Raw genomic sequence first — 26,755 nt, forward strand, 5'->3', positions numbered from 1 at the left:
GGCTTTAATAAAACACTTTAACTAGAACAATAATAAGAAAATATAGTAAACTAATGAGCAAAATCACCCAGCAGTGTAACAAGAAAATACCTGTTTGGCTAAATGTTGCAGGGCAGGACCCGTCCCCTGATGTTGAAGAGGAAACAGAGCGTCCTCCGTCCCCGAGCCAACTGGCCACCGCCGTCTTCTGATTGGTCGTTTCCAGTCCCGTCTTCACGCAAGAGGACCAGGCTGCAGGCTGCACTGTCAGGCATGGCCTGCAACTGTCAATGTACCTTCAGGGTCAGTACCGGAAATCACTTGATAAAATTGCGAGGGCACTTCTTCTCATGAGTGCAGGAAATCACGTGACACATTCCGAAATTCTGACATAAAAACGCGGCGGCATCTGGTAAGTTTGCAAGAGGGTCACATGATGTTGGGTTCCGTCAGGTTGCTACAATACAGAGGTCAACCACAAACATGGTTTCCCCCTGAACGTGAGCAAATACTCATATAATATAAAAACTATATTCCAAAGCAATATTTGTGTGTTTATACCCTTGATTGGGTAATTATCCGCAAACCAAATGAAACAAAACTAAAATGCGGCCGTAACATACAATCATCATGAGAGGCGATGTCCTGACAGTGGAGGTCTGCAGACAGGTCCTCATCAACACAATTGGCTGAGTGTAAACTCTCAGTTGATTCCGTTTCATTGTTCAATCCGCTCGGGTCAGGCGATATTTTTTTCTCGTTCTACAATGAGCTTGGCTGTAGTTAGTCTTGATTTTCACATGCAACATCAATTTCAAAGGAGGTGTTATTTTTCATATTATAAGACCATTTGCATTTGTTTTATTGTTTCTCATCAAAAATATGTGATGAGGGTGCCATGTTATTGAGGAAGTAGTTGTTTAAGCGCATATTTGATAAAACGTTCTTATGCCACCTGGTTATTTAATGAACCCTGAAGTTCTGGAACCAGGTTGATCCTCGGAGTTGATAATCCGAGTTTGAAATGGCGCAGGAGGAAAATATAGTGTGTCCACACACAGTTCTCGATGCACCCAAACTGTATTAGACCATGGTAACGTTTCTACCCACATAAAGGGTCTTCATCGACTAAAAGGCCTACTTGACTCAAAAAGGCAAGCTTCGAAATAAACTTCTCAAGAATGAAACATGTTCAACTTTGTGGCCATCCCAAATTAATAGGACAGTTAAGAAATAACAGTATTACACGTACACACAAATACTTGTGTGTAAATAGTTAAAATTGTGCAGTAAAAAGCAAACCTTCCTTTAAAATGCAAGGGGTTGACTCTAACCAGCATCGGTGAAAGTTAACTTGACCTAAATTAGCTGAGCCTAATTTCGCTTGAAAGATACACAAATTGACCGCATCATTCGATAATTTGGATCATTTGTGACTTAGGCTGTATTGATAAATAACTCATTAAACGATGCATTTACCATTCCGTGGATAATAAAAATCTGCGACACAACACTACTTATAATACTGTACACTAGATCTCGTCTCCTGACTCTCAACCGGGCTCAACAGTGTTTCGCATCATGTGATTTCCGGTACTGACCATGAAGGTGCATGACAGTGCAGGGCTGGCCCGACAGCGCAGCCTGCAGCCAGGTGGCGCTCTCTCTCCACATGCTGGTTGCCAAGACGACAAGCAAGCTCTTGCAGTTTGTGCACACAATTGGCCTTGTTCTGACCAAGAACCCCAAACACATTTTTCATTTCCAAAGTCTGTTTTTTTTTTTCAACAACGTCGATGCGTTCCTACCACCTTTTCTTTCAACCGTCGACTAAAACCGGGATTGGTTTATTCAAGAGGATTCCCCCCCCACACCCCGTCCTCCGCTTACAATGGATGATCGGGGCCAGTTGTCAGTAAACTGGTAGCTATTTTACATTGTTTTTCAGCAAGTAAAGCTCTTGAGGTGAATGTCCTCATTGTGTCCTTTAAGCTACAAGACTTGAGCAGCTTTTTGACCAAATGTGTTAAAGGTAATCCCAAATTCTTTAACAGACAAAATGTGAGGAAATGTTTCATGGTTGATCAATACATATACATTATTGGTATACAGAGGTCCCTAAGTTTTCTCGGTTCATGGGGACCAGCGCCTTTATAAAAGTGTTAAACTTACCTCAAGATGACATCTTTACCGACTGAGAGTATACGATCGTATCCAAAAAGCAAATATAGATATATAAAAAAACAACACGTGATTGCAGTTGAATAATTGGTTTTGTTATCATCATACAAAAGTTAAACAAAATTGGAGAGATTCTCCTTTCAATGAAAGACTGCAATTCAGAGAGCAACCAGCTAGCTGCGCACTAGCATCGGGCGTCCACAAATGGAGACAAATCTCCTTGATGATTGAAATAAAACTGTCTTGAAGATATCAGTTTCCTACAAGTTGTTGCTCCAAGTCATCTGTTTTATGACTAATGGACCTAACGTTGGCCAGATACAGGGTCCGGAGCGGTGGTTTTTCCCAGACGCTGCCTGATTCGCTTCTGGAACCCCTATAATAATCCACTAAGCACCTGAAGGCCATCGCCATTTTATTGCACTCTTCGCCAACATATTTGATCATTTTGGCACTCGGTTGGCAAAATCTTCAAGTGTGCTTTGGGCAGAGGAAAGCGACAACTCTTGCGGTCTGGGTTCGTACGAGTGCTGGAAATCCTTGAAAATGCACACATTTTAATGTTGTTTTCAAGGATTGAAAAGTGCTTGAGTTTTGGCTGAAGTTCTTGTGAATGCTTGAAATTGTTAACACATTTCTCAACAAGTCTGCTTAAAAATGACACAGACAATGCTATCTGGTGGCTTCACTATGCCATTGACTTAATACTCTTGTAATTTAACGGCAGCTGGCATTAATTTATATGGCGTTTCTTCTTCCATCATGAATAACTGCATCCGGCATCAGTTTCTGCGGCATTGTCCTATGAAGCGTCATAGCCCCTTTTGCATGCTACACCTAAACGGGGCGCAATTCAATTTGCATTAGTTTTACGAATCAATGCAAAAAGTCCCGGTGTTAAACTGTAACAGGAAGAACCTCCTGCAACTGAAAATGTAAGCTACAGATTATATTTTCACTCAACACCCATCTGGGAGAGATTTGTCTCCAAAACATAAATATTTACGATTTACTCAAGATCTAAAAGCCATATGTCTTCAGGATTAAACATTGCATATCTAAATCGGAGATCAATTTGTGGCTCTGCTAAATACAAGATTCACTCCAGATTTTTTCTTTTAATAGTATTGAAGAAATTGGAAATTTGGTATTGAAATTCCTCAAACGAGCTTAAATTTGTCAATGAAAACGGTGTGCGAATCCTGTTACTACATTTGTGCCTGTTTAGAAGCTGGTCTCACGTGTTGTGTTAATGGAAATCGCCACTTTGAAACTGTCTTCCTTTAATGATGTCACACCTCTACGAAAAACAAGCCAGATGGCTCAACTTTGAAACGGAATTTCAGGAACATTTTGCAACCTATTTGCATAACGGTGGTGAGGAGCACCATGCGAGTACACGTTCACTGTCTAATTTTTTTTGGGGGGGGGGGCTTCTGTGTGGGAATACCTTTAACGATTGTCACGCACACTCGGCAGGATTCGGGTTTTAAAATGCGGTGTGAAATGTATTTTAAACCTACATCAGAGTATCAGCCTCATACCGTCTTCACGGATTACTTTCCGAGGTGTACAAATTCCAGCCTCATCCGGAGCATTATCAAGTCAGCATTTCTCTCTTAAATTCATGTCATGGTCCAAAAAAAAGCCTATTCATTCAGAAAGTGCCTCAGGTGGAATGTTAAAATTGTTTAAAAAGGTGAACAGGCAAATGTTTAGTGTTTATTTTGGAATGACGTTTAAAAGTGTTCACCGGAAGAGATATTTACTGTTTCCTATAAAGAATTGTATATGTCCGAAAATGTTTTATGTTCAGAAATGTTCAAACTTTATATAAAGTTTTCTTTAAAAATATCTTGTCCTCTTGTTTTTTCAAGTCCAGACAGTTTGCCAACGTTTTTCAGCCGAATTGTTGCAGTCAATCCCGTTTTCTTGCATTAATATACAATGCGAGGGAAAATGGATTAGACTGACGGTAGGCGGATCGATCCAAATATTGATACGGAGTACTTGGATCAGATCGATATCATTGTCTTGGGATCTATGCCGTCTTCCCATTTGAACTATCACTATAATTCATTGTTTGTGGGTCATAATTACACACGATAAAACTTTCATATTCGGTTCAAAGCTATTTACACTTTTTGCTTTTCCAACTACTGTATTTGAAAATAGTGCAATTGGAGGTATTTTAATTGTCTTGATATTGGTATGCGATAGGAGAGACCGGGTACACTTGTAACCAGGGCCAGAGTGGGCCCCTATTTCAGGAGTTTTCTACCCAAAGTTGGCCCATTTAGCAACGGAGGAGGAATTTCAATGAATAGAAAAGCAGCGAGCTCCTATGATGATTCATTTTTATTAGGGAGAAATTCAGGTATATGTTAAACACTTTAACATTTTAATTCAAAGCAAAATCATATAAAGATTCTGATCAAGATGAAATCATATTTACCTACGTGCAGTGTCGGTAATCTAAAACCATAATTGCCTTTCCAACAAATTGTTTGGCTTTACACTAAACCGTTATGAAGTTAACTTCACTACACACATTTGAAGTCAGCTACTTAAAACAATGAAAAGCCTCCTAAGCAAAGTACTGGTCTCTGCAACTTTGTTAGTGACAGTAACGATGTCGATAGACTGGAGACTTTCCTTTTCAGCGTACATCAGCATGAAGACTGTGAGCTTCTTAGACTAGTTTTCGCACATTTTAAGGCAGGGAGGTTTTGCTCACATGCAACCTGAGTACAGGAAAGGATCAACAGGAACATTCTATGCAGCCCAATTATATGGTAGGAGGCTACAATTCACCTGCTTTTTCTCCATGTATTTTTTATTTTTCTAGCATTTTCCCCCCTTTTCCTAATTTTTTTCCCTGCTTTTCCTTCCTTTTTCTCATTTTCCTTAAATTCTGTTGCTTCTTCTGGCAGTTTACTTCATTTTTTTCCATCCTTTATTATTGTTTCTTTTTCTCTTTTTCCTGTTTCATTGTCTTTTAAAAAAAAATCAATCTGAAGAGGCTTTCAGGAGGAACCGACTCTTTAGTGAGCCGGGTCGAAAAAGCCAATTAAGGAAAAAGACTGAATTCCCATCACTACGAGCTTAATTGAGTGAGAGGAGCTACCCGGTAAAGGCAGTTAACTTCTAAATTCTACAAACACTGAGCACAACACACAACCGGAGGACACAAATGACAAGCAAAAAGTGCAAGGTGAGTGAAATGATGACAGTCCCTTTTCCGTGTTTCTTTTTCTTTTCCTGGCGTTTTCAGCTCCAACTGGCACCTATCAATCATTCACGCTGGTTTGTGTTAATTTTACAGCTACAGAAGCGTGGTGGTGGGCCAAACCAACTTACATTTTGGGAGAGAATTCCCCCAGATGATAAAACTAACCTAATCTGCTACGATGTCAGGGTTAAATGAAATGAAATGATCTGCATTTATATAGCGCTTTTCAAGTCAATGACTTCCCAAAGCGCTTCACAATGTGCTCCACATTTCCCAATAGCGGCCTTGTTTTGCAGCCATGTAAGATGCTAACCTGCTTATTGGGGGTATTAGGGGTTCAGTGTCTCACCCAAGGACACTTCGACATGTAACACGGACAAGCCGGGATTCGAAGTGGGATTCCTTGATCCTAAGACGTTGCGCTGAATGTGGCCAAATAGCTGATTAGAGAATGAATTCACAAGTCAGGTTAGACAGTGCAAGTGATGGATACATGTTGAAATCCAGCCAGCCCAAACACCACTTTGACACGAGACGGCCCTTCGGGAAATCTCCCCTTCTTCCCGATGAGTCACTTCAGCATGGGTTATAACTCAGGGACAGTTTTAACAAAGTGTGACCAATTGGAAGAGAGTTGTATTGATGCTGTTAATATAGTATACCCCTTTCCGTTTTGACCTTAAAAAAGACGTTTTGAAGACGAGTGACATTGTCTCAATTTTAAGGTCAAAAACACCTTCTCAGGTAAGATTTCAAAACTTGTCATTCTCACCGTTTTTGTTTTATGTCAAATATGCTAAAGGTTGACACATTTCTGGCACATTACTGTAATGTCCACATTCTTGGCTTCAATCCTAGTTTTGTTCATGCTAGCTAAATACCACACGAAGAAAATGTTCGCTTACAGTTGTAGCACATCCAAAAATGACAATTTCTGTGTAGTCAGTATGGACAAATGCATTGGCAGAGAAAAGTGAGTGTTTTGATTGCAAGCAATTGGCTCACGAAGGCTGAACCATAGGCACTGGCTTATACATTTGCCACAACTGCTTGTCAGACTCTGATTAGCAATGCTGTCCATATACAAGGACAAAAATGACACAAATACGTTCTATTTCATGCTCTTCTTGTCAATTATTTCTAAATAACGATTTCCGCATATTGGACTATCCTACGATAAGCTTTAATAATAAATCACACTGTTACAACTGTACTCTAGCAGTGTTACGGTTGTTACACAAACTTAGAACTCTACCATTGGTGTTTACTTGTAAAAGACAAACTAAGGTACCATGTATAATAGTTGGAGGGGACTAGCACAAAAGACCATCAACTGGGGAGGGAGAAAGCAAAATGTGTTACAACTTTACCCAGTCTCCCATGTTTGTAGTTTTGTTACATTGCTGCATTTTTGATGACTTGTGTTTTGTAACATTGTAATAGAAATATTGATGTATATTTTTACACTGTTAAAGCTTCAATTGTAGTTTTTAAAGGGACTGTGTGTCTTACTTAGCACCTAGTGGTGAAAAAAAAAGAACTTCAGTCGTTAAGGACAAGATTGAGGAAAAAAAAGAGCATTTATAATAGTAATAAGCATATTTAAGTGCTTTAAATATTTGTGATGTGTTTATCGTAATCACAAACTAACTCAAGGGGGAAAGTGTTCAATTATTCAACAGTCATTCATGATATTTCAGAGCAAAAAATCATATGGTATTGATCAATACTTCTGGATTTATTTGGATCCAACCGAGACCAAAATTCCCAGTTTGGCTCTCCTCAATAGTTGACATTTCAAAAATCTTGACAAAACAAACCAGAGCATCAAATGTGAAATGAGTGTGAACATCTCAAAAATTATACATTTAAATCAATTCTATGAAACAAAACCTTAAAAAGGAACTTACCAATTCAAGTTGAACATCACATTAGTGCAGGGTTTTCTAAATAGTGCACATATTCCTGCATAAAACCACGGAGCTGTGAAGGCTGCAGCAATGTCACCATTTTGGGAGCAGAGGGTGTTCCGAAATTCTTGGGCACATTTGAAGTCTGCATATTTCCTTAACTATGAATGACAGAAAGTTGGGCTATTTTATAGCAAATTATATTTGGTTTTTAGTAAGGCTATTGATTTTTGAATTTCTATTCAGACCAATCAGTGGCGTTCACTCAACTAGAAAAGGCTTTTTGTGTGCTTGAATTTGCAAAAACTGAATTGTGGACCAGTTCAACATGCATATGGTAGAAAATTCGGAAAGGAGCCAGAAGAAATCCATAGTGAGATGGCATGGTGAATTGATAACGGATGTTTGTTAATGCCCAGCTAAAGAACAAGACGTCCCTCAACTTCAGAAGATGCGATTGTACAATTAGAACTGCTTTCCAGCAGTGACCCCTGTGAATTGATCAGAATAACCAGGGGAACTTGTGTCCAACAAATGTTTGGCTTGTTTTAAGAAAACGAGTGCGCATGTAGCAGGTAGGCGCCTTGCATGGCTGACTCCCTATTGGTGTGTGAGTGTGTGTGCGTGAATGGGTAAGTGTGAAGCACATTGTAAAGCGCTTTGGGAGGTCTTCATTGACTTAAAAAGCGCAGACCATTTACGAGACACCTTATAAGCTACAGTTAGTCCAACAGTTGAAGGACACTGATAAACAAGCCTTTTGTGACTTTTGCATTTGACAGCTGTCTTGTTTTTAACAAAGAGGTGACTTTCTATGTAAATGGCAAATTTAACAAATATAACACTCGCATATGGGGTACTGAGAACCTACAGGAACTTCTTGAGCATCAGCAAGATTCCCCAAAGGTGACCATTTTCTTCTATGTCGAAGAACGCCGTCCACCGACCATTCTACTTCCAAAGGGCAACAGTCGATGGTGAGACGTACCTCCACATGCTAGAAAACAGATTCATGGATAAATTGAGTGAGAACGAGTCTGGTGACTTCATTTTCCAACAGGATGGAGCGCCAACATACTGGAGTCTTAGAGTTAGACAGTTTCTGAACACAACACTGGCAGACAAATGGATTGGACAGCCTGAGCAGAATGTTCTCAGTCTCATATCCTGGCCACCCAGATCTCCAGATGTTTTTGGGGGGATTTGTAAAAGCAGTGGTCTATGTGCCCCCTTTTTTAAGTGATGTGAATGAGCTTAAGGCACGAATAACAAGCTTAATGTGTGTCGTGTGAACAATGGTTCTCACATAGAAGATCTTTGAACATTCCATGTAAAAATTGAGATTACCTGCTTTATGAATTTACCGGATGTGTTTTTATATCCTCAATGGTTTCAAATATTTGTCAAAATGTGCCAAAGACTTTTGGAACACCCTAATTTCACCAATACTATAAAAGCACAATCAATAAAATGTTGATAAGCAATTTAAAACCCTTATTATACATCACCCAGGATGTTTTTCCTGAGGTATCTGTCATTAAAAGGTAAGGGGTTTTTCCACAGAGCCCCCTAAGTGCGACAAAGCTATGGCAAGCCTAGCTTTCAGTTCCGCGTAGTCCGGCTGCTCCGTGTACTCTAAATTCATCACTGTGCTCACGTAGCTCTGAATTTCACCTGGGCAGAAAAGGGCAACATGTCAAATGTTGAATTCGATAACCTGCTGTAATGTTGTTGAATAATCACATACTTGAAACTTGACTCCTTCCGTAGCAGTGACTCAACAGCGCTGGGACGTCGTTCAAATATCTAAATGTTGAATACATAGGTAGAAACAATCATTTGAAGGTGGAGGGAGGGTTTCAAATGATAGCAATATTCTCACACAATTTAGTTTTCTGTTTGATAAAAACAAAATGGCTACAAGAACAATTTAAATGACTTGGGCATATGTTTTTTGACTCCCATCTAACATGAAGTTGAATGGAATCCAGGAATGTCAAAGTCAGTTTGTCTCTGGGGCCTGATCCAGACTTTCTGTTCTGAGGCAGGCCAGATCAGTAAAAAAATGTCAACTCTGAATATTTTGCTTCGGTTTTCAGTATTATGCTTCATCATTCGGCCTACATTAGTAACCTAATCTACATATTATAATCACGGATGTTTTCCAAACATACACATTTATTCACAAACAGTAAGGACATTTTTGTGTTTGGCATTGACTGTGTTAAGTGGTTTATTTAACCAGTGGAGTGAATGTAGGTTTTGCACCTGAACCAACTCACAACGGTATTCGGACTTAACACTGCATTCTAGCAGCCTGTGAGGGCATTTGGTTTCAGGGTTCCTACAGCTTAAGGCAAGTTAAATTCAAGAGTTTTACAGACTTTTTAATGCCTTTTAAAATTAAATATAAGACAACAAAATCCAAACTTGCCAATGTAGGTCGTCTTCCAGACCCGCATGCAAACAACTGGGCAATATCTGTGTCAGGAACATTGCACGGAATAAGTCTCCAACTCGCTTGCTTGACATAAATGATAAGTGTTTCATCCAGTTATCACAGACTACAGAACCTCCGCTTTCACTGAATGCGTACTGCTGAACGTCCAAAGATGCTCTGCTGCCCCTTGTTATCGGACATCCGTGTGGGGGCACGGTGACATCACAGCTCTAGCGGATATGAGGTCAAACTGTTTACTTTGAAAAATAATTTTTTCGTGATCCATGGCAACTGGAATATTTTACAACATATCTGCAGGATTCTGTGCCAAATTGAAATAATGTAATCCTTTAAGACCTTCGAAAATTGGATTTTAAGACATCTCAATGCCAATTTAGGCCTTACTTTTAGAATAACGAATTCAATGGCTTTTAAGACTTTTCAAGGATGGGTTTTAATTTATTTTGAAAAAAGCACATTTTTAAACTGATGTTTTTTTTGAGAAAATGATCTTGACATACTGAGAAATTTATGGCGGGCCTGATTGAATCATTTAGCTGGCCGGATACGGCCCACGGGCCTTATCTTTGACTTATCTGCCCCAAACAAAAAAACAACGATACTAAATTGATCTGGCATAAAAGAAAGAAGGCAACGTGTCACCTCTGTTTGAGGTCGGCCACCTGTTCAGGATCGATGAGGCTGCTCCAAGGCAGCGTGCCTGTTTGCCACTGCAGCATGCAGTAGGCCAAAGAATGCAGGTCGCTACGCCGAGACGGCACTAACGAGAACATTTCAAACAGCAAAAAACGTCTTAGGAAAAGATGTTTTTGGCCTTAATACGCGTAACAACTTACCTGCTCCCGTATGCGAATCAATGCTAATGAACTCCAGCGATCCTTCATGGGGTTCTTGTATGCCTTGACGATAAACCACGTGGCGTCCGCCGGGGCAGTAGCGCGAAGCGTGATAGTACCCTACCAAAAAAACCTAAAAACAAATACAGAAATTAATGTGTGTTGTGTCTCCCCCTTCCTGAATCTGCCCGCCTCTCGTCCCAGACCTGCGTGGGACGTCCTGCTTGAATGAAGATGTTTTCGGCGTTGATGTCGGCGTGCACGTATTCGTTGGAGTGGATGTAGTGAAGCACGTCCAGCTGCAAGCCATTCATAGGACGTCAGGAGTGGGGTAGGAGGCGACAGGAGACTCGCAAACAAAAAAATATGCCAGCTCACAATTCTGCAGGCCAGATGGAGGACTGTCTTCTCAGGGAGACACTTATTATCCATGAAGGATTGGAGCGACTGGCCCATTGAGGGGAAAACCAAAAATCTAAAAAAGGGGGTAAATACTTAAACAAGGCACATAAGGATTGGGAATTAAATACCAAAGGTGCCATCCCCATGTAAACCTAAAGACGTTTTCAATTGTGCCCTTTTCAGTTATAGATCAAGTGTTTACAATGTTTAAAATGAGCCCTGTATTTCTAGATAAGGGCGCCAGGGCAAACAATCCGTTACGTAACATATATTAAAAATCATGCATGTGTTGTTGTCAATGGTGGTTGCCACCGTAACCGACCTAAATTGCATTGGCTTGTCGTGGTTCTCTGAGGAATCAAAAATCTAGTGACAGGACTATGACTTGAATGATGCCGAAAAGGAACCGTAGCTTGTTTGATATATAGCTATCCTTTCTGTTTTATTTTAATGGATAAATTGAGGAATAATTGTTTTGTTGGTGAAAAAGTTAAAATACTCAGTACAGTAATCCTCTCTGTAGCGTGGTTTACTTTTAGCACTTTTGATACTTAGCTGATTTTGAGTTGAACTGCCTTTATTGTCATTGATATCTCTGGGGGGCTCAGTGTATCTCATCTGAGATCATACATTATAGCATCATTACTCCTTTTTTTAATGTGTGTGCATGTATTTGTGTTCTTCAGTATATAATTTCCTAAAATACAACCATTCCCATACATGTGTGCTTCTGGGCTTCTTTGTCATTGATATCAACGTATTGTGCATTGTGGGGTTTTTAAGGGTTATTGTTCTATCTTCGTTATTATTTATCCATTATCCATTATCCGTTATCGGTCAGTTCATAATACGCTACAAAGCCTAGGAGCCGGGACACTTACTCTTAGCCAAAAGGCCAAGCTAAGGTCCTAGTCCTAAAGCCTTACTGCGATCATTGCGAATGCACCGTTCCCGGAGGTACTGCAGTACCGGGCCGATGCATGGAGTGGACAGAGCAAGCTCTTATTCTATCTCCGGATTTCATAGGTAGTGCACAAATTTAGAATTGTGCATTGTATTCTGCAGCACACAGAAAATGCTCTCCCGGGGGCAGGATGGTGAGGACTTTGTATGTTTGTATGTGGTGGGCCAGTCAAACAGCAGGGCGGGTGCACACATCAACGTGTCCACCAAAATATACTGCAAAGCATTGCGACAGCTACCAAATTCATTATAGAAATCAGACTCTGAGGAACGTAAGAAGAGTGCAAAGAAACTCAACCCATGGGGCTCAGTGTATTGTTGTTGGGTCTGGGAAGTGACTGAGGCAGAGTCGAGAGAGAACAGAGCCTACTGCTACAGTAACGTTATGTAACAACTCTCTTATACTACCCCTGCCAAGCCATTATCTTGCCAACACCAGATCCATTATCTATGAAACGGATGACCGGGAGCTACAACTCACAAGAAAATGGGACATTCATGGCTCTTGTATTTTAAATCACCATGGAGACCGGGCTCAATTGTAGGATCCCAGATGCTAGCGTGCAGCTAGCCGGCCGCTCTTCACCTCGCTTTTTCACACTGACAGGAGAAGCCCTCCAATTTTGTTGATCTATTGTGTAATGACAATAAAGACCATTCATTCTAAGGCCATTCTATGTTCTGTGTTTCTTTGTAGATCTATAGTTGTTTTTTTGTCACAGTCTTATATATTATGTTACTTATATCCACCAAATACATAAATGTTTAGACTTGGCGGGTTTGACTATGGAGCAAAACCCTCGTGAAAAACAAGGGATTACAGTACATTGTAAATATTGAAGAAAGTACTGTAAAACCTCCTATTATGTAATACAGTAATTCCTTGCTATAATGCAGTTCATCTATATGGTCTTGCTGCTTCACGGACTTTCCTCTTGCTTTCTGATTGGCTAAATAGTTCCTAAAAGAGTAGGCATTGGTAAATAAAAAAATAAACAAATGTTTATGGGTACACACAGTCCTTTATTTGTTAAATTAATGCTTAGGCCTGTATAAAGGGCTTGTTTTTTAGTTTCAATGTTTTGAGTATTTAATTGTACAATAATTGTAGGGAAAATAAAAGTCTGTACTTATCGGATTTCACCCATCAAGGGTTCTTTTTGGAACCTTACTCTCGTGATAAACGAGGGATAACTGTATATGAATAATGCTGTAAAAAATATCAAATAATTTCTACTCTAGAATGGCATCTGAACAATTCAGATGCCACCGCATTGTTTTGTATTTGGAGCGCATGTGTTGTGAATAAGCGCAGCTCGCCATATTCCTCTGAGCCCTTCACACTTGATGAATTTGGCGGCCGAACACAAAAATTGGCAGACATGTGTAGTACCCGGAATTATTGGCGCTGCGCCGTTTTCCTCCAAAAACTGAACCAAATGAGGGCAGAAGAAAAATACCGATTGCCAGTGTATTCGCAAGCGGGTGGGGGGCCAGGTGTGTGCAGGGCTTGAGTAAGACCACCAAAGATTTCGGAAAAATTGCCATCCGCGCACCTGTAAGAATCCGTGTGACCGAAGCTGACGCAGGAAGGAATTCCAAGGAAGTCCAAATCGTGCTGCTTGATCCACTTGGCCACTGCAATGACACAGCAGAAGTGTTACAACGGCAAGATAGTACAGCCCTTGGCAGAAGTACTGACACCCCACCAATAACTTTTCGACAAAATGCCATATTCAAGCTTTCAACTCTATTGATTAAAAAAAAACTCAAAATATTTTATAAGAATCAACCGCATGTTAAACAGAAACGTGAAAAGAAACCAAATGATAAACATTCTCGATATGAATTTGTTGCTGGTAGAACTGTCGTTCGATCGTTTTCAAAAGCTGGCATGATTGATTACCGAAAGGCCAAACGGCACGGAAAGTCCGAGACGGAGGATGAAGAGTTCGAGGGATTTGTGTAAAAACGTGAGTACCCAACTGTTTGGTCTTTTGTCTTATTACATTTTTGTTGTATTCTGGTGCTTTACTTTGTGACAAATACAATAAAATCCAACTTAGTTTTGTTCCCAGTGCTTTTTTTTTTTTTTAAACGCACACTTGTATTAAAAGCAGTCGCGTGAGACTCGCGTCTGATAGGCCAGTGCACAATATGAGCCAACAAAAAAATAATTCGAACCAAGGAGAGTGTTCCTTTCAAAACAGTGCGCCTAACTGGGGTGAAAATACGGTACTCTTATGCCAAACAAAATCAAGTTTGGTCTAGTCTGACAGGAGCACCTTGTTCCACATGTTATTTTTGTCCCCTATGTGGCTTCTTGCAAACGCCTAACAGGCCTTTTCCTGGTTTTCTTTAAGAAAGGGCTTCTCTCTTGCCATTCTTCCATAAAGATCAGATTTATGGGAAGGAATAGTTGTCTCATGCAGATTGGCCGACCTCAGCTGTGTATGATACAATTGTGACTGACATGTTGGGTATTCTTAGAAATTGTTTTCGTTTTTTTGCTTTAGGTTTGAAGCCTGAAATGTCAATATGACAAAAAGTTCTTGGGGGTGAGCCAATACTTTCACTAGGACTGTAACTCAAAATGATGATTCACAAAGTCCAGTAACGGTTTTGACTTTTAAAACTCATTTCAGAGGTAAGAATTAGTCCAGGGTACTCCAAGTACTCCAAGTAGATGTAACATATGAAATGTAGCTGGTTTTTAAGCACCAGCATGCTAATAGCTGGATTGCTGCTTGGGTTAAGCTGACGGAAGGAACGCTCACCAGCTGACGGCTTTGCGGCTCGCTGCAGAAAATTCTGCTCCTTGTAGATCCGTCCACGGTCGGCCCCCTGCAATTCAGATGTGCCGCGGGATTTTGCATATTTCACTACACAATAATGAGATGTATTGTGTATAAAAATAATATTTTATTGTTGTCTTTTCAATGCAAAAAATAAACATGATCGCTATGACAGAAAGGTTTGCTTATTTTAACTCATTAAATGCCATTTTTGAAGGCCACCAGAAAATTTACCTGGTCGTTCATTAGAAAAAAAGATGGTTCTAGCTTTTATCATAGTAATATTTCATTGCAAGAACACTGTACGGTGCATGAACTTGGCAAGAACCTTTCAGCGCTCAATGCTTCCAGGTACCCAATACTCCTGGAGCACTCCCCAAAAGGCTCCCAGAGGAACACGGTCGGATGCCTTCTCTACGTCCACAAAACACATGTAGACCGGTTAGGGCTAGGACCATGAACTGTGCATCCTGAACGAAAGTCAAGTCATTTTTATTTGTATAGTCCTTAATCATAAAGAGTCTCAAAGGGCTGCACAGGTTATTGCACAGACTATTATTACACCATCCCCTGATCTGAAACCAACATGAGGGCAAGGAAAAACTCAAAAACCTCAACATGAGAAAAATGAAGAAACCTTGAGAAGGGACCGCACATATGGTAATCATCCTTTCAGGATGACCAGGCTGCAATGAATGTTAAAATAACAGATAATACACAGATATTGTCAACAAAAAATAGAGGTTATTCATATGCTATAGAGTAGAAGTGTGTTTTAAGCTTAGATTTAAACATTTCCACTGAGGTTGCAAAGAACAAGATCCCAGATAAAAACAGCTGGAATGAGTTTCCTCGGCAGGGTGGCTGGACTCTCCTTTAGAGATAAGGTGAGAAGCTTGTTCATCCGAGAGGGACTAAGAAAAGAGCCGCTGCTCCTCTGCATTGAGAGGAGCCAGTTGAGGTGGCTCTGACATCAGAAACAGATGCCTCCTGGAAAACCTCCCTCCGGAGGTGTTCTGGCATTTCCCACAGGCAGGAGGCCCCGGGGACAACCCAGGCCACGCTGGCCTGGGAACGCCTGGGGACCCCTTCGGATGAGCTGGATCAAGTGGCTGGTGATAGGGAGGTCTGGGCTTCCCAGCCGCGGATAAGCGGAAGAAAATGATGTTTGGGGTGACCGTGGCAGTCGCGTTCCTACGGAAGTGCACGAAACGTCATTTCTCTCTGCCCAGATGATGAAGAAGGGCCAAATAAGCTCGAAACGTTAACTGTCTGTACATATCCATATATTTGCTACCTGACCACACTGCTTCACTACGCTTATACTTTCCATAAGGGCCTGCCTGCACACTCTCAATCGCTGGATAGAGGAACAACAAAAGGAAGTGGGTGCTTTCTCGATGTGTGGAAAGAGATCTTATCAAAGCCACTTCTGCCATCTAATAGTCTCTTATCATACTGAAATCACTAGAAAGCAACTGTTGTGCTGCGCCAAACCCTTTTTTAAAAGTATTAAAAAAACGGATTTTCACAATTTGGCACTTTCGAAAATGCTTCTGAAAATATATTTACATATTATGGCACTGAATGAGTTTAGAACAGTAGCCCCTCTACATATGCCCAAATATTTACTCTAAATGCTAAGTGTCAAATTTCTCGGTGCAATACATTTTTAGGAACATTAACATTGGCAAAAAAAAATCTGCAGTAATATTAATCATAAAAAAAGAATAAACCCACAGTATAAATAGAATATATACCAGTGTGGTGGCGTTAAACTTACCAGTTTAAGGATGTAGCCAGATTCCTTGGATGAGGCCGACGACCCTCTGTGCATGACTGGAAACAAACACGAAAAATAGACACTGGAATTTGGCTTCACGTGAAGGCTGAAAATGTCACCTTCGTAGACGAGCTCCGTCAGGCTCTGACTGAGCAGGCTGACCAGCGTCCACGTCCTGCCCGTCGTGTCCGTCAGCTCCTTGCCGTCCTCCAGCCGCTCTACCACCGCCACTTTCTTTGCTTTGCTCTGCCCTCTGCCTGAACATTCATTTGCACAACCTTCTTAAGAAAACAATATGAAACTTTTTCAGGATGTGACTTTTTTTCAGTTATGTATAGATCAGTGGTTCTTAACCCTGTTGGAGCTATCGAACCCAATCAGTTTCATACGCGCATTGCTTGAACCCTACTTAAGTGTAAAATAATTTTGTTTTATTCCTCTAATTCAAAGCAGGTTTCTTTCTCAGGTCTGTGACTACTTGAGCCAAGATGTCTTTATTCATGTCCTTCGTCCAGTGTCTCTCAACTAGAGGTTTTTGGTGGGTTGCTGGCCTTTGCCATGGCAAAATAATGCTAAGAAAAAAATGACCCAGTGTCAGTTACATTCCAGATAGGACGCTGATTCCCGTCCCGTTCTGTGCTACATGAGAATCCATATCGTAAATATTTATCCAACTCTTTTTTGCTCGACATGGTATGCATCGAAATATGAAGAATATTAAGTAATTACGCAGCGTAATACTATGAAATTCACACATTAGATTACTTCTCAGTGCAAGTGGGCCATGTTATTGTGTAGACATGACGAGTCGGTGTGTCTTAACCTCCATGGCAAAAGCTTCACCTAACCCCAGAGACTTACTCGCCGGACCCCCAGGGTTTGATTGTAACCCGGTTAAGAACCACTGGTATAGATGAACTAATTTACTGTCAATGACAACTATATACAACACATTTTCACTTTACTTGAATTGGCAGGCCACAAGGCTTTATGTTAATGCAACTTTTCTTCACCTTTAAAAGGGGATTTGGTGGTCGGCGTGGGAAGCAGTGGGAAACCAGGCAGCGGCAAGCTGTCCACAGTGGATTCTTCAGGGCTACTCGAGGTTTCATCCAGTATTTCCTCAGGAGGCGGAAGGTGTGAACTTCTGATCCTTCCTGTCGGGAATATTGATGGAGGAGAAAGGGCATCATAGTTCTAGAGCAGGGATCGGGAACCTATGGCCCTTTCCATGAGTACATACGGCTCGGAGGTAAAATGGAATTAGCGCATGAACTACATACATTTTTACCTAAAGGAGATGATTGTCGTACGTGCAAAGGCCAGACAATACAGACTGTCCAAAGGGTTCAGCCTAGTATGTAAAGGGCACAGTCTTATTTACAGTTTACAGTCAAGGTGTCATACCAACAAGCCCGACTTTGGCTGTACCGCAAAATAATCTTTGATATGGTAGTATTAACCAACCTATCTTTATTGTTGGGACACTTTATAACGAAAAGCCAGATAACAAACTTTAAATACCCAGTATCTCTAGCAGAGCAATTTGATTGGGTGAGCGGTAGGAATGGGCAGAGCTATACGCAGGGTGCGCACACTCTTTCTCCTCCTCGGCCTCGCCTTATTTATCCTCAGAGAAAATCAACCTACATATAACGCAGCTAGGTTGGTCCACTAGTTACTAGCCTGGTCAAATATGTATAATGTGCATGTTTGTTTTCCCAAAGCTTACCAGATCTGGTAGACTTTAAGATGGGAGGGGGCGAAGCTTCAACAGGTGCTGACTTTTTTACACGTTTGACTGGCGTTTGCTTTGGTGAAGACGTGATGTTATCTAGATAAGGAAAGAAAATACCCCAATCAGAATGCTGATTTTAATGTTAAAAAGAATTATTTGAAATATACAATACAAAATATCAATATCTATTGTGTTTTATGTAAACTCAATTTTTCAAGTTTTTTGAAAATAGTATTTTGGAGAAATGTTCATATTTGACTTGGACATCTGTTTGACATCAATAAAAGGAATACTATACATTAGAATACATTTTGGCCAATCGGTTATTCAACCAGCAAAAAAGAGCTCCTTAAATCATTTTTTTTTCCTCGATTGACAAGTTAAACTAACGAGAAAGAAAGGCGTCACTGTAAAAAATGTCAAATGGCCTGGATGTAATTTTCATATTCACTGCTAGTAAAATAAGTTATAATATCTCTGGTGCAGGGGTCCTCAAATACAAATCTTAAAGGTCCACAATTGTTTTTTTTTCCAAATAGACTCCTTGTGATTAAGGGCTATACAATTAAACATGACTTGACTTGACATGGTCAAGTGTGAGGCAGGTCAACAGAGGTAAAGTTGGTTCTCTTTTGTCCAAACGCAAAATTCGGCATTTCTTATACCATCACAAAGCTGTTTTGTCACATCATCAGCCTGTACTTCAGTGCGTCTTGTGGTTGATGAATCTGAGAGTGGGATTGGTTTTATTTTTGTTGTCCTTTCCTCCTTTTCTTTTCCTTCGAACATTGCTGCCATCATGCACTACTATTATTTCTCCATCAGAGAAAGGCTTCGTATATTTGGCCAATACCCACGACACTGAGTGAGCATTTCATTGAAATTTGTTGATGTGTCATAGATTTAACAATAACCTTGCTGGACTGTTGATATGACTGCTTCAACCTGTTAATTTCTAGCCTTCCCAGGTCTGAATTAGGAGGAAACTTATTTTCTAAAGAGCTGTACTCTTTAACATAATGGCACTTCACATTTTCACTTTCTATTATAGCAACCGTATTTAAACATATTAAGCACATGGATTATGTACTTGCGGGTGGCAAAATGGACACGTAAGAGAAATTGGCAATACAATAGTAGTGCATGGTGATCGATCGGCGACAGAACCTTTTATGCTTAAATTTATTATTATTTTTTTAAAGTGACATTTGCACTGGGTCTGCAGAGGTGTGCCACGGTCCGGTCATTAACCGCGCTCCGCTAATTGAGGAGTGTATCCTTCCGTGACTGGGTACACTGGGGCAGGCCAGGTCACAGGTGATAAGTAAGCCTGTAGGTACGGGTGCGGCGTCTGTCATGCTAGCATTAACTAGCGCTATGGTATTTCATGCAATTCACAGTTTTTGTGGTTTTGAGCGTCCTATTGCCCACACCACCAACACACTGATCTATTTTGTTCTGTGCTCCTAACCTCTGATTTTCCCTTTGTAGGATATGAGGAAGAAGAAATACCACTTTTGTCTCCTGTTACTCCACCTGTGTGGAATCCAGGCCACACCTGGCTCCATTATCCAAGGCACAAGATCCTGGACAGGCATCAAAATCTTGTGGAGGTTACTACAAAGTTTCACAACTTTGTAAAGGTTTCAGCTCGGTCGACAGTGCTAAAGCTTGGTTTTCTGAATTTTAGATCAATCGCTTACAAAGCTTTACTTGTTAATTATCTTATTAATGATCCATTAACCTATTTGGCCTTTGAGAGACCTTCAAAGATGGGAATACTTTAGACCTTGTTCTGACCCGAAGCGTGGCAACCCTAAAATATTTTGGTGTTACTGTAACCTGATCATTATCTTGTTAAATTTGGGGTGCAGTTCAAAGCTTATTGTGATGAGGAAAATCAAAGTTTCAGCAGCGGCAATATCCGCGCTGCAACATCATCCGCACTTACGGAACTCTTACAAGTGGCAATTGCGTCCTTCCCTTCGTATATTGGGGCCGTTGACTGAATTACAAATGACTCAAATAACACTTTGGTTAACGTCCTCAACTCTGTGGTGCCCCTACCGCATACATTTTGACCAAAAAAGAATACGCCTTGGTTTACAGAAGAAACTAGGTCACTCAAACAAGGTTGCAGGAAACTTGAACGAAAAAGGCGCACAACGAAGCTTGAGGTTTTCTGACAGGCCTGGTGAGACAGCTTGCTGAATTCTAAAGTCGCTCTTACTTCAGCTAAAGCATTACATTTCTCTAGGATCCTTTCTGTACATAGAAAAATAAATAATAATAAGAAAGAATAATAAGAAATTCACAATGGCGGCATTGATAGACACCAACTTAACCTTAAAAGCTCTACCTATTCTGCCCATGACTTTATGGTATTTTATGATAAAAGATTCATTTCTTATAGGAAGAAACTTTAAATAAACATTCTCAGTGATCTGTCTTGACAGTCTTTCACAGATGGTCAGTAGGACCAAACCAACTACTTGCCTGCTTGACCCATTTCAAACTTCACAAATAAATGATCGGTGAGGGATCGTAGGCCCTTTGGTTTTAAATATTATTAATACATCGCTCTCCAAGGGTATTGTTCTGGTAGCATTTAAGTCAGCTGTCTGTAAACCCGACCTAACCCTAAACCAGAAAACCTATAGGTCAGTGTCAAATCTACCATTTTTTTGCAAAATTACTTTGAATGGTTATGGCACAGCAGCTGAATGACTTTATGTCTTAAAATAATCTCTTTGAATTTGTTCAGTCAGCATTAAGGGCAAATCGCTCTACTGAGACATCCCTGCTTAAAGTAACTAATAATCTTCTCTGAGCAATAGAGTCCGGCGCCTTGTAAATGCTGCTGCTGCTGCTGGTTTTCAGTGCTGCATTTGATACTGTGGACCACAACATATTACTCGATTGTCTCAAAAAATGCATTGGTATCTTAGAAACTGTACTCCCATGGTTTAGGTCCTACTTCTGAAGCTGGACGCAATGTTAAAACTACGGCAATCTGACCTCTGAAAGTTTTGATGTCACTAGTGGCGTTCCACAGGGCCCTGTACTTGGCCTCCTAAGTATCTAAATGCTTCAGCTTGGTGATATTACCTGCAAGTATAATATTAGTTCCCATTGCTATTCAGGTGACACTCAACGAGATGTTGATTGTTGGTCCAGCTCATTGTTGTGACTTCTAAAACACTGCTCTGAACATTGACAAATGTAATACTACCCAAAGTGACTCGGTCAAAAATCTAGGTGTCATATTTGATCCTAATCTGTCATTTCAGTTACATGTGAAAAATATTACTACAATAGCTTTCTTCCACCTTTGTAATATCGCGAAGATTTGCCTAATGCTGTCAAAATTAGAGTCTAAGATTATAATCAATGCATTTATTAGTTCCCGTCTTGATGACTGTATTTTATTGCTCTCTCTGTGTCTTCCCTCAAAAGTTTGTAGCTTGTTCAAAATGCAACAGCGACACTATTGACTAAGACAAGAATGTTTTACCATATAACTCCAACTCTAGCTAACTTGCACAATCTGACTTTAAAGTTCTGTTACTGACAAACAAAGGTTTGCATGGACATGCTCCCTCTTATCTATCTGATTTGATTTCCCCTATGTTTCTTCACAGAGCCGTTGTTCGGAAAACGCTGGTCTAAGTGTGAAATTTGGAGGCTTGATTGTGCTCTCCATCCTGGGGCCTGGTGTTATGGAATGCTCTGCCCCTTGAGATAAGATCTGCAACCTTAGTCTAAGTGTTTAAATCTAGACATAAGAGACACTTCTATTTTATAGCTTATGATTGATGCTGACCTCATACTTTTATTTTCCTGTCCTTTCCGGCTGCCTAGTTGGTGGCAAAATGAGGAAGAAGAATGAACTGGAATGAGTCAGGAGACTACCACCTGGACCTGAAGCGTGTCATCTGCACGAGCAGCCGGCTGAGGTTGAAAGCTGCGTCGTGGCGGTCATGGACTTCTTGAAGATTTTTTTACATATTACCCATGGCTTTTGTCATTTTTATTGATATTTACGTTTTGTGTATTGTTACCCAATGCAAAATATATTGCAGCCCGGTCACTGAAAGGTGGAATACCTTTTGTGTGGCCGCTTCTCAAGGATTCTTATTTTCCTCATGCTGAGTTTTTTGTCAGGGGATTGTGTAATTGTGGCCTGTGTAGTACTTAAAGACATTTTGAATGAAATGAATGATCTGCATTTATATAGCGCTTTTCAAGTCAAGACTTCCCAAAGCGCTTTACAGTGTGCTTCACATTTCCCAATAGCGTGCAGCCATGTAAGGCGCTAACCTGCTTATTGGGGTATTAGGGGTTCAGTGCCTTACCCAAGGACACTTCGACATGTAACACGGAGGAGCCGGGAATCGAACCTGCGATCTCTTGATCCAAAGACGAGCGCGCTACCTCCTGAGCCACTGCCGCCCCAAGTCACATTTATTTTTATTAACATTTTGGGGTTAATAAAAAAAAATGTGACTTGACTTCATTAACAATTGTTGAATTAATTAGTCAATCATACAAAACACAGGAAAGCTTATCACAGAACAACAACCATTCCGAGATAAACCACACAACAAACATGTGTACTTGGTAAGCTAAATTTTTATCTTATTTTCTACAAAAAGGAATAACTTCAGAGAAAGCTCCAAATGGCAAATTCATATTAATTAGGTTTAGGGAGTTTATATTAGAGGAGCACACAACAAAGAGATTGAAACTAATATAACTTACAGTACCTTGTAACACAGGAAGAGGGTCTTCTTTAATATTTACTTTGACTTCCCTGTCCAGGCGGAGGCAACTACGCGTCTTACGCAATGCAGGACGCGGAGAAAGTAGACTTCCATTCACTGTAGGTGAAGAAAAGGTGGATGTGTTTTGTAAAAGTAGTTCTTTTTAGATAATGGTTCTATTCCTTTCTTGTATTGGATTTGACTATGTGATTGAACTTAACCTTGTGGATCTTAAAAGACAACCTTACCGTCTGCAGAATCATAACACATGCTGGACGAGTGGCTGGTTCCAATGGCTTCATCTCCTTTTGGGGGAGAAAAATTTGGAGAAGGTCTGATGGCCTCCAATGGAGATGTATCGGCAGCACAAGGAATTTTCTCCCCGCAGGATGGACAGAATTTAAAATTGGATTGCAGCTTCGTGCCGCACTGAGGGCAGAATCGGAAAGTCGTTCTGCAAGATGTACAAATAGGAATGTAAGCACACAGTCTGAAGGGCTGTGTGGAGTTTCTATGGCATGGTGAATTACAGTTAAAAACCTGCATTCACTTAACTGTTAAAATAAAACAGTTACCACGTTCAATGCCAAACATGAAACTCATTTTTCTCCATTGTTTGTGAATATATTCATATATGTTAACCTCTTGACATTAAAAGGCAATACATTTTTAATCACACAATTTATTTTTATACGACTACAGAATATTAAAAATCAATAATAACGGCATGTCCTTGTTTAAAACTGGAAGTCTCAAACTTTTACCAAATCAGAAATCTAATGCAATCCTTGGAGCGGCTCATCACTCACAAAGACTTTGTCCCGTTTCAAAATAAAATGGTCATAGACTAAAATACTACTCTTGAGTCAAGATTATGTTGGTGTTGTTGCAACTGAGCCAAATTGGGTTTGACATCACTGGTCCAGATAATGGATAAAAAAAACATAACGAGTTAACAAATACAGCTGTACAATCCAAATCAAGGCATCATTAATGATAAGATTGCATGCACAATGATATGATACATTACCATCAAGAAAGACTTTGGAACACAATCGAGTCACATGACTGTGGTGGCGAAAGGGGAATCCATTGGACATTTAAATGTATAAGTGTAACGGGTGTAATAATAACTTTTGTTTTATTGAAATTCCTGCTGAAATATGTGTATAGTTTTTGGTAAATGTCCTGCAATGATGAGTCCAACAGAGCCATCTGCTGGTATGGGGTGAGGCTTGGTTTTGGCTTTTGACATGTGACCGGGAGGCGGGGTTTGTTGGCAGTCTTACCAGAGAGAACTGCAATGGTAAGACACATCTTTTGGTGCTCCACAAAAGAAGTTAATATTAATATTATAACCCCAGCTGACAAATCTCTCAACATGCACAGTAATGTGATTGATATTGTCAAGCTGTTTAGGTTTATTTTCGTTTTGTTTCTGTTTTACTAAATTATGAATTCCCCTTGTAGCGATCAAAGCCAGCAGAAAAGCTAATGTTGTGACTTATCCATTTGCAGGTAACCTGTACCCGTTTTTATACTTATTGTTTTTATTTCTATTTTCTCATACACATTAAAAAAGGATGATGTTGGTTAAAATTCAGACGAAAGAAAAACATGTTGAATCCATTGTAAACGTAAAAAAAAATCCACTATACGATCTCTTGTTAAAAGTATCTTGTTAAAATGTATTGTGATATTCTAAAATGTATTTTATGTAAAGTGAAAAGAAAGCTCTTTGATATGCTTTGTTGGCAGTCTTACCAGAGAGAACTGCAATGAGATCAAAGAGATCAAAGCCAGCAGAAAAGCTAATGTTGTGACGTATCCATTTGCAGAAACTGTAATAATAAAAACCTCATCATCCAGTCCAGCGTGAATGTGGATCTTTGGTGGGACACGTACACCTCGGTTACATAAGTATTATTTACTTTTGCAGCATTGTTTAAGAGTTTGTTGGGTTATTTTGAGGCTACTTTAAACTTAATTCAGCTATAGAGGGCTCCGCGCTTTGTGCTAAAAATAGTAACACGGCTTCGTGCCGCCATCTTGGAAGACTGTCGATTACAAGCGGTGATAGCGAGAGGAGCAAATATTTACTCAGTTTGTCTATTTACTTACTCAACTAGCTTCGTTTGTGTACGGATTTTGTCCATCAACACTATGGAAAACTACGTGGAGAGTTTAGACAAGCAAGCACGCGAGCGGTACGCTGCGAAGTTGCATTTTATTGAAAAATTGGATCCCTACAAAATTAAAAACAAGGACTGGAAGTCTAATCCCGATTTGTTGCCGTGTGTGACTTACATCGAACTTGTTAACTATCTTATTTTCCACCCAAGTCCCTTTTGTGAACTGAAGGATTTTCAAAATTACAAAAGTATGGAAGCCTACGACAGATTTGTGTCTGGTTGGGTTCGGGATGTGTCTGTGCACACAAGCGAAGGTGATGAAAACAAGATTGTGAAAGGGAAAGTTCTACATTCTCAGAGTTTGTCTCAGCCAAGTTTACAACCATGGATCATTGTTGTTGATCATTACTTTACATTTTTTAAACAATTTTACAACAACAGTAGATCAACATCTAGATCTTTTAAGAATATTTTTTCAGAAATGTTACTCAAGAAGCAACACCTACAGTATTTAACCTAGCCATACTTGAATGGTGTCGACAGATGTACATGAAGTACACATGTCCCATAACCTTTTTAAAAAATTATTTCTACATCATAAATAATTCAATTTACCTGTCAGAAAGTGGTCAGAACAAACACGAACACAGTCAAGCTTTGGCAAATTCGACCGGTTGATAGCTGCCAGCCACATTCGTCTTCGCCGTTCACTTTTCTCCTGAACTTCAATCCCCTGATTGTAAACACACTTCTGAAGTCTAAAGAAGCCCTTCCCACCCTTTTCCCCTCGGCTACAACAGCCAACAATAACGCACGTATTCGGCATTACAATGTAGAATCTAACTGGTTCGCTGAACAATAACAATGAAGTAAAAAGCTTTGTGGACTTCCAAAATGGCCGCCAACAATGCATTGTGGGTAATCTCAGGACCTCGAAGCACTCTATACACGCTTTACAAGTGTCATTGAAGCCAGGTATCATAAGGTTTAATAATACTGTACATAGACGTAAAGTTTACTGACTTATGCTAAATACTATAGACTAAATCTATTTATGTTTACCAAGACGAGAAAACATATACAGTTTCAACTTTCCAGCGAGACAACGTGAACATATGTGACTGTCGTTGTGACTACTAGCTAAGTGAGCTATTAGAAAGTCTATACACTAACTACCTTACTTGTTATTTCATAACATACATGGCGCCATCGATATATGCATGGTAGCGTCTGGAGCGGATAAAGCTTGTACATGCAGCGTAAAAAACATTTAAAACTGAAGTTATTAAGCATTTAAAAATAGACATTACAGGTACAATTACCTTTCCAACCCTCCATCCATGACCAGGCTGTTTACATTGATGTAATACTTCTTCGCTTGGATGCTAATGTGATCGCTGATCGCATCATGAAAAATACTACCCTCTATTGATACATGGAAGAAGTGCATCTTTGCGTTTTGAATAACACTGGGTTTCCCAACCTTTTTGAACCAAAGCACACATTTTTGAATAACAAGATTCTCGAGGCCAGGGTTGGCAGGATTACTTAAGAAATGTAATCTGATACAGTTACTAATT

General features: G+C 40.0%; 2 protein-coding genes and 1 long non-coding RNA gene across 3 annotated transcripts in view; 2 read left to right on the forward strand and 1 right to left on the reverse strand.

Annotated features, from left to right (window-relative positions):
• Positions 1-4,014, forward strand: part of ripor1 (RHO family interacting cell polarization regulator 1) — a 42,834-nt gene extending 38,820 nt beyond the window's left edge. The window contains exon 16 of the mRNA XM_088334567.1: positions 112-4,014. Within this exon, the coding sequence (XP_088190693.1) occupies positions 112-191 (80 nt within the window). The 3' untranslated portion in view covers positions 192-4,014. The remainder of the gene's footprint in view (positions 1-111) is intronic.
• Positions 4,015-7,111: 3,097 nt separating this feature from the next.
• Positions 7,112-26,533, reverse strand: vrk3 (VRK serine/threonine kinase 3). Its single transcript, XM_088334568.1, has 15 exons — positions 26,498-26,533; positions 23,292-23,497; positions 23,047-23,160; positions 18,275-18,376; positions 17,556-17,699; positions 16,662-16,799; positions 16,543-16,598; positions 14,742-14,808; positions 13,521-13,602; positions 10,978-11,074; positions 10,806-10,898; positions 10,600-10,732; positions 10,406-10,523; positions 9,050-9,108; positions 7,112-8,976 (listed from the first exon to the last, which is right to left on the reverse strand). Exons 1-15 carry the CDS (start codon positions 26,515-26,517, stop codon positions 8,840-8,842), a joined length of 1,566 nt encoding a protein of 521 aa, XP_088190694.1. The 5' UTR covers positions 26,518-26,533; the 3' UTR covers positions 7,112-8,839.
• LOC148367567 (uncharacterized) lies at positions 19,015-22,181 on the forward strand. Its single transcript, XR_015850343.1, has 3 exons — positions 19,015-19,145; positions 19,772-19,893; positions 21,922-22,181. It is a non-coding gene; the product is annotated as an uncharacterized LOC148367567 (long non-coding RNA).
• Positions 26,534-26,755: the final 222 nt, after the last annotated feature.

The sequence above is a fragment of the Urocampus carinirostris genome, chromosome 4 (genome assembly GCF_059441175.1).
Source record: "Urocampus carinirostris isolate Australia breed hairy pipefish chromosome 4, RoL_Ucar_1.0, whole genome shotgun sequence".
Taxonomy (NCBI): domain Eukaryota; kingdom Metazoa; phylum Chordata; class Actinopteri; order Syngnathiformes; family Syngnathidae; genus Urocampus; species Urocampus carinirostris.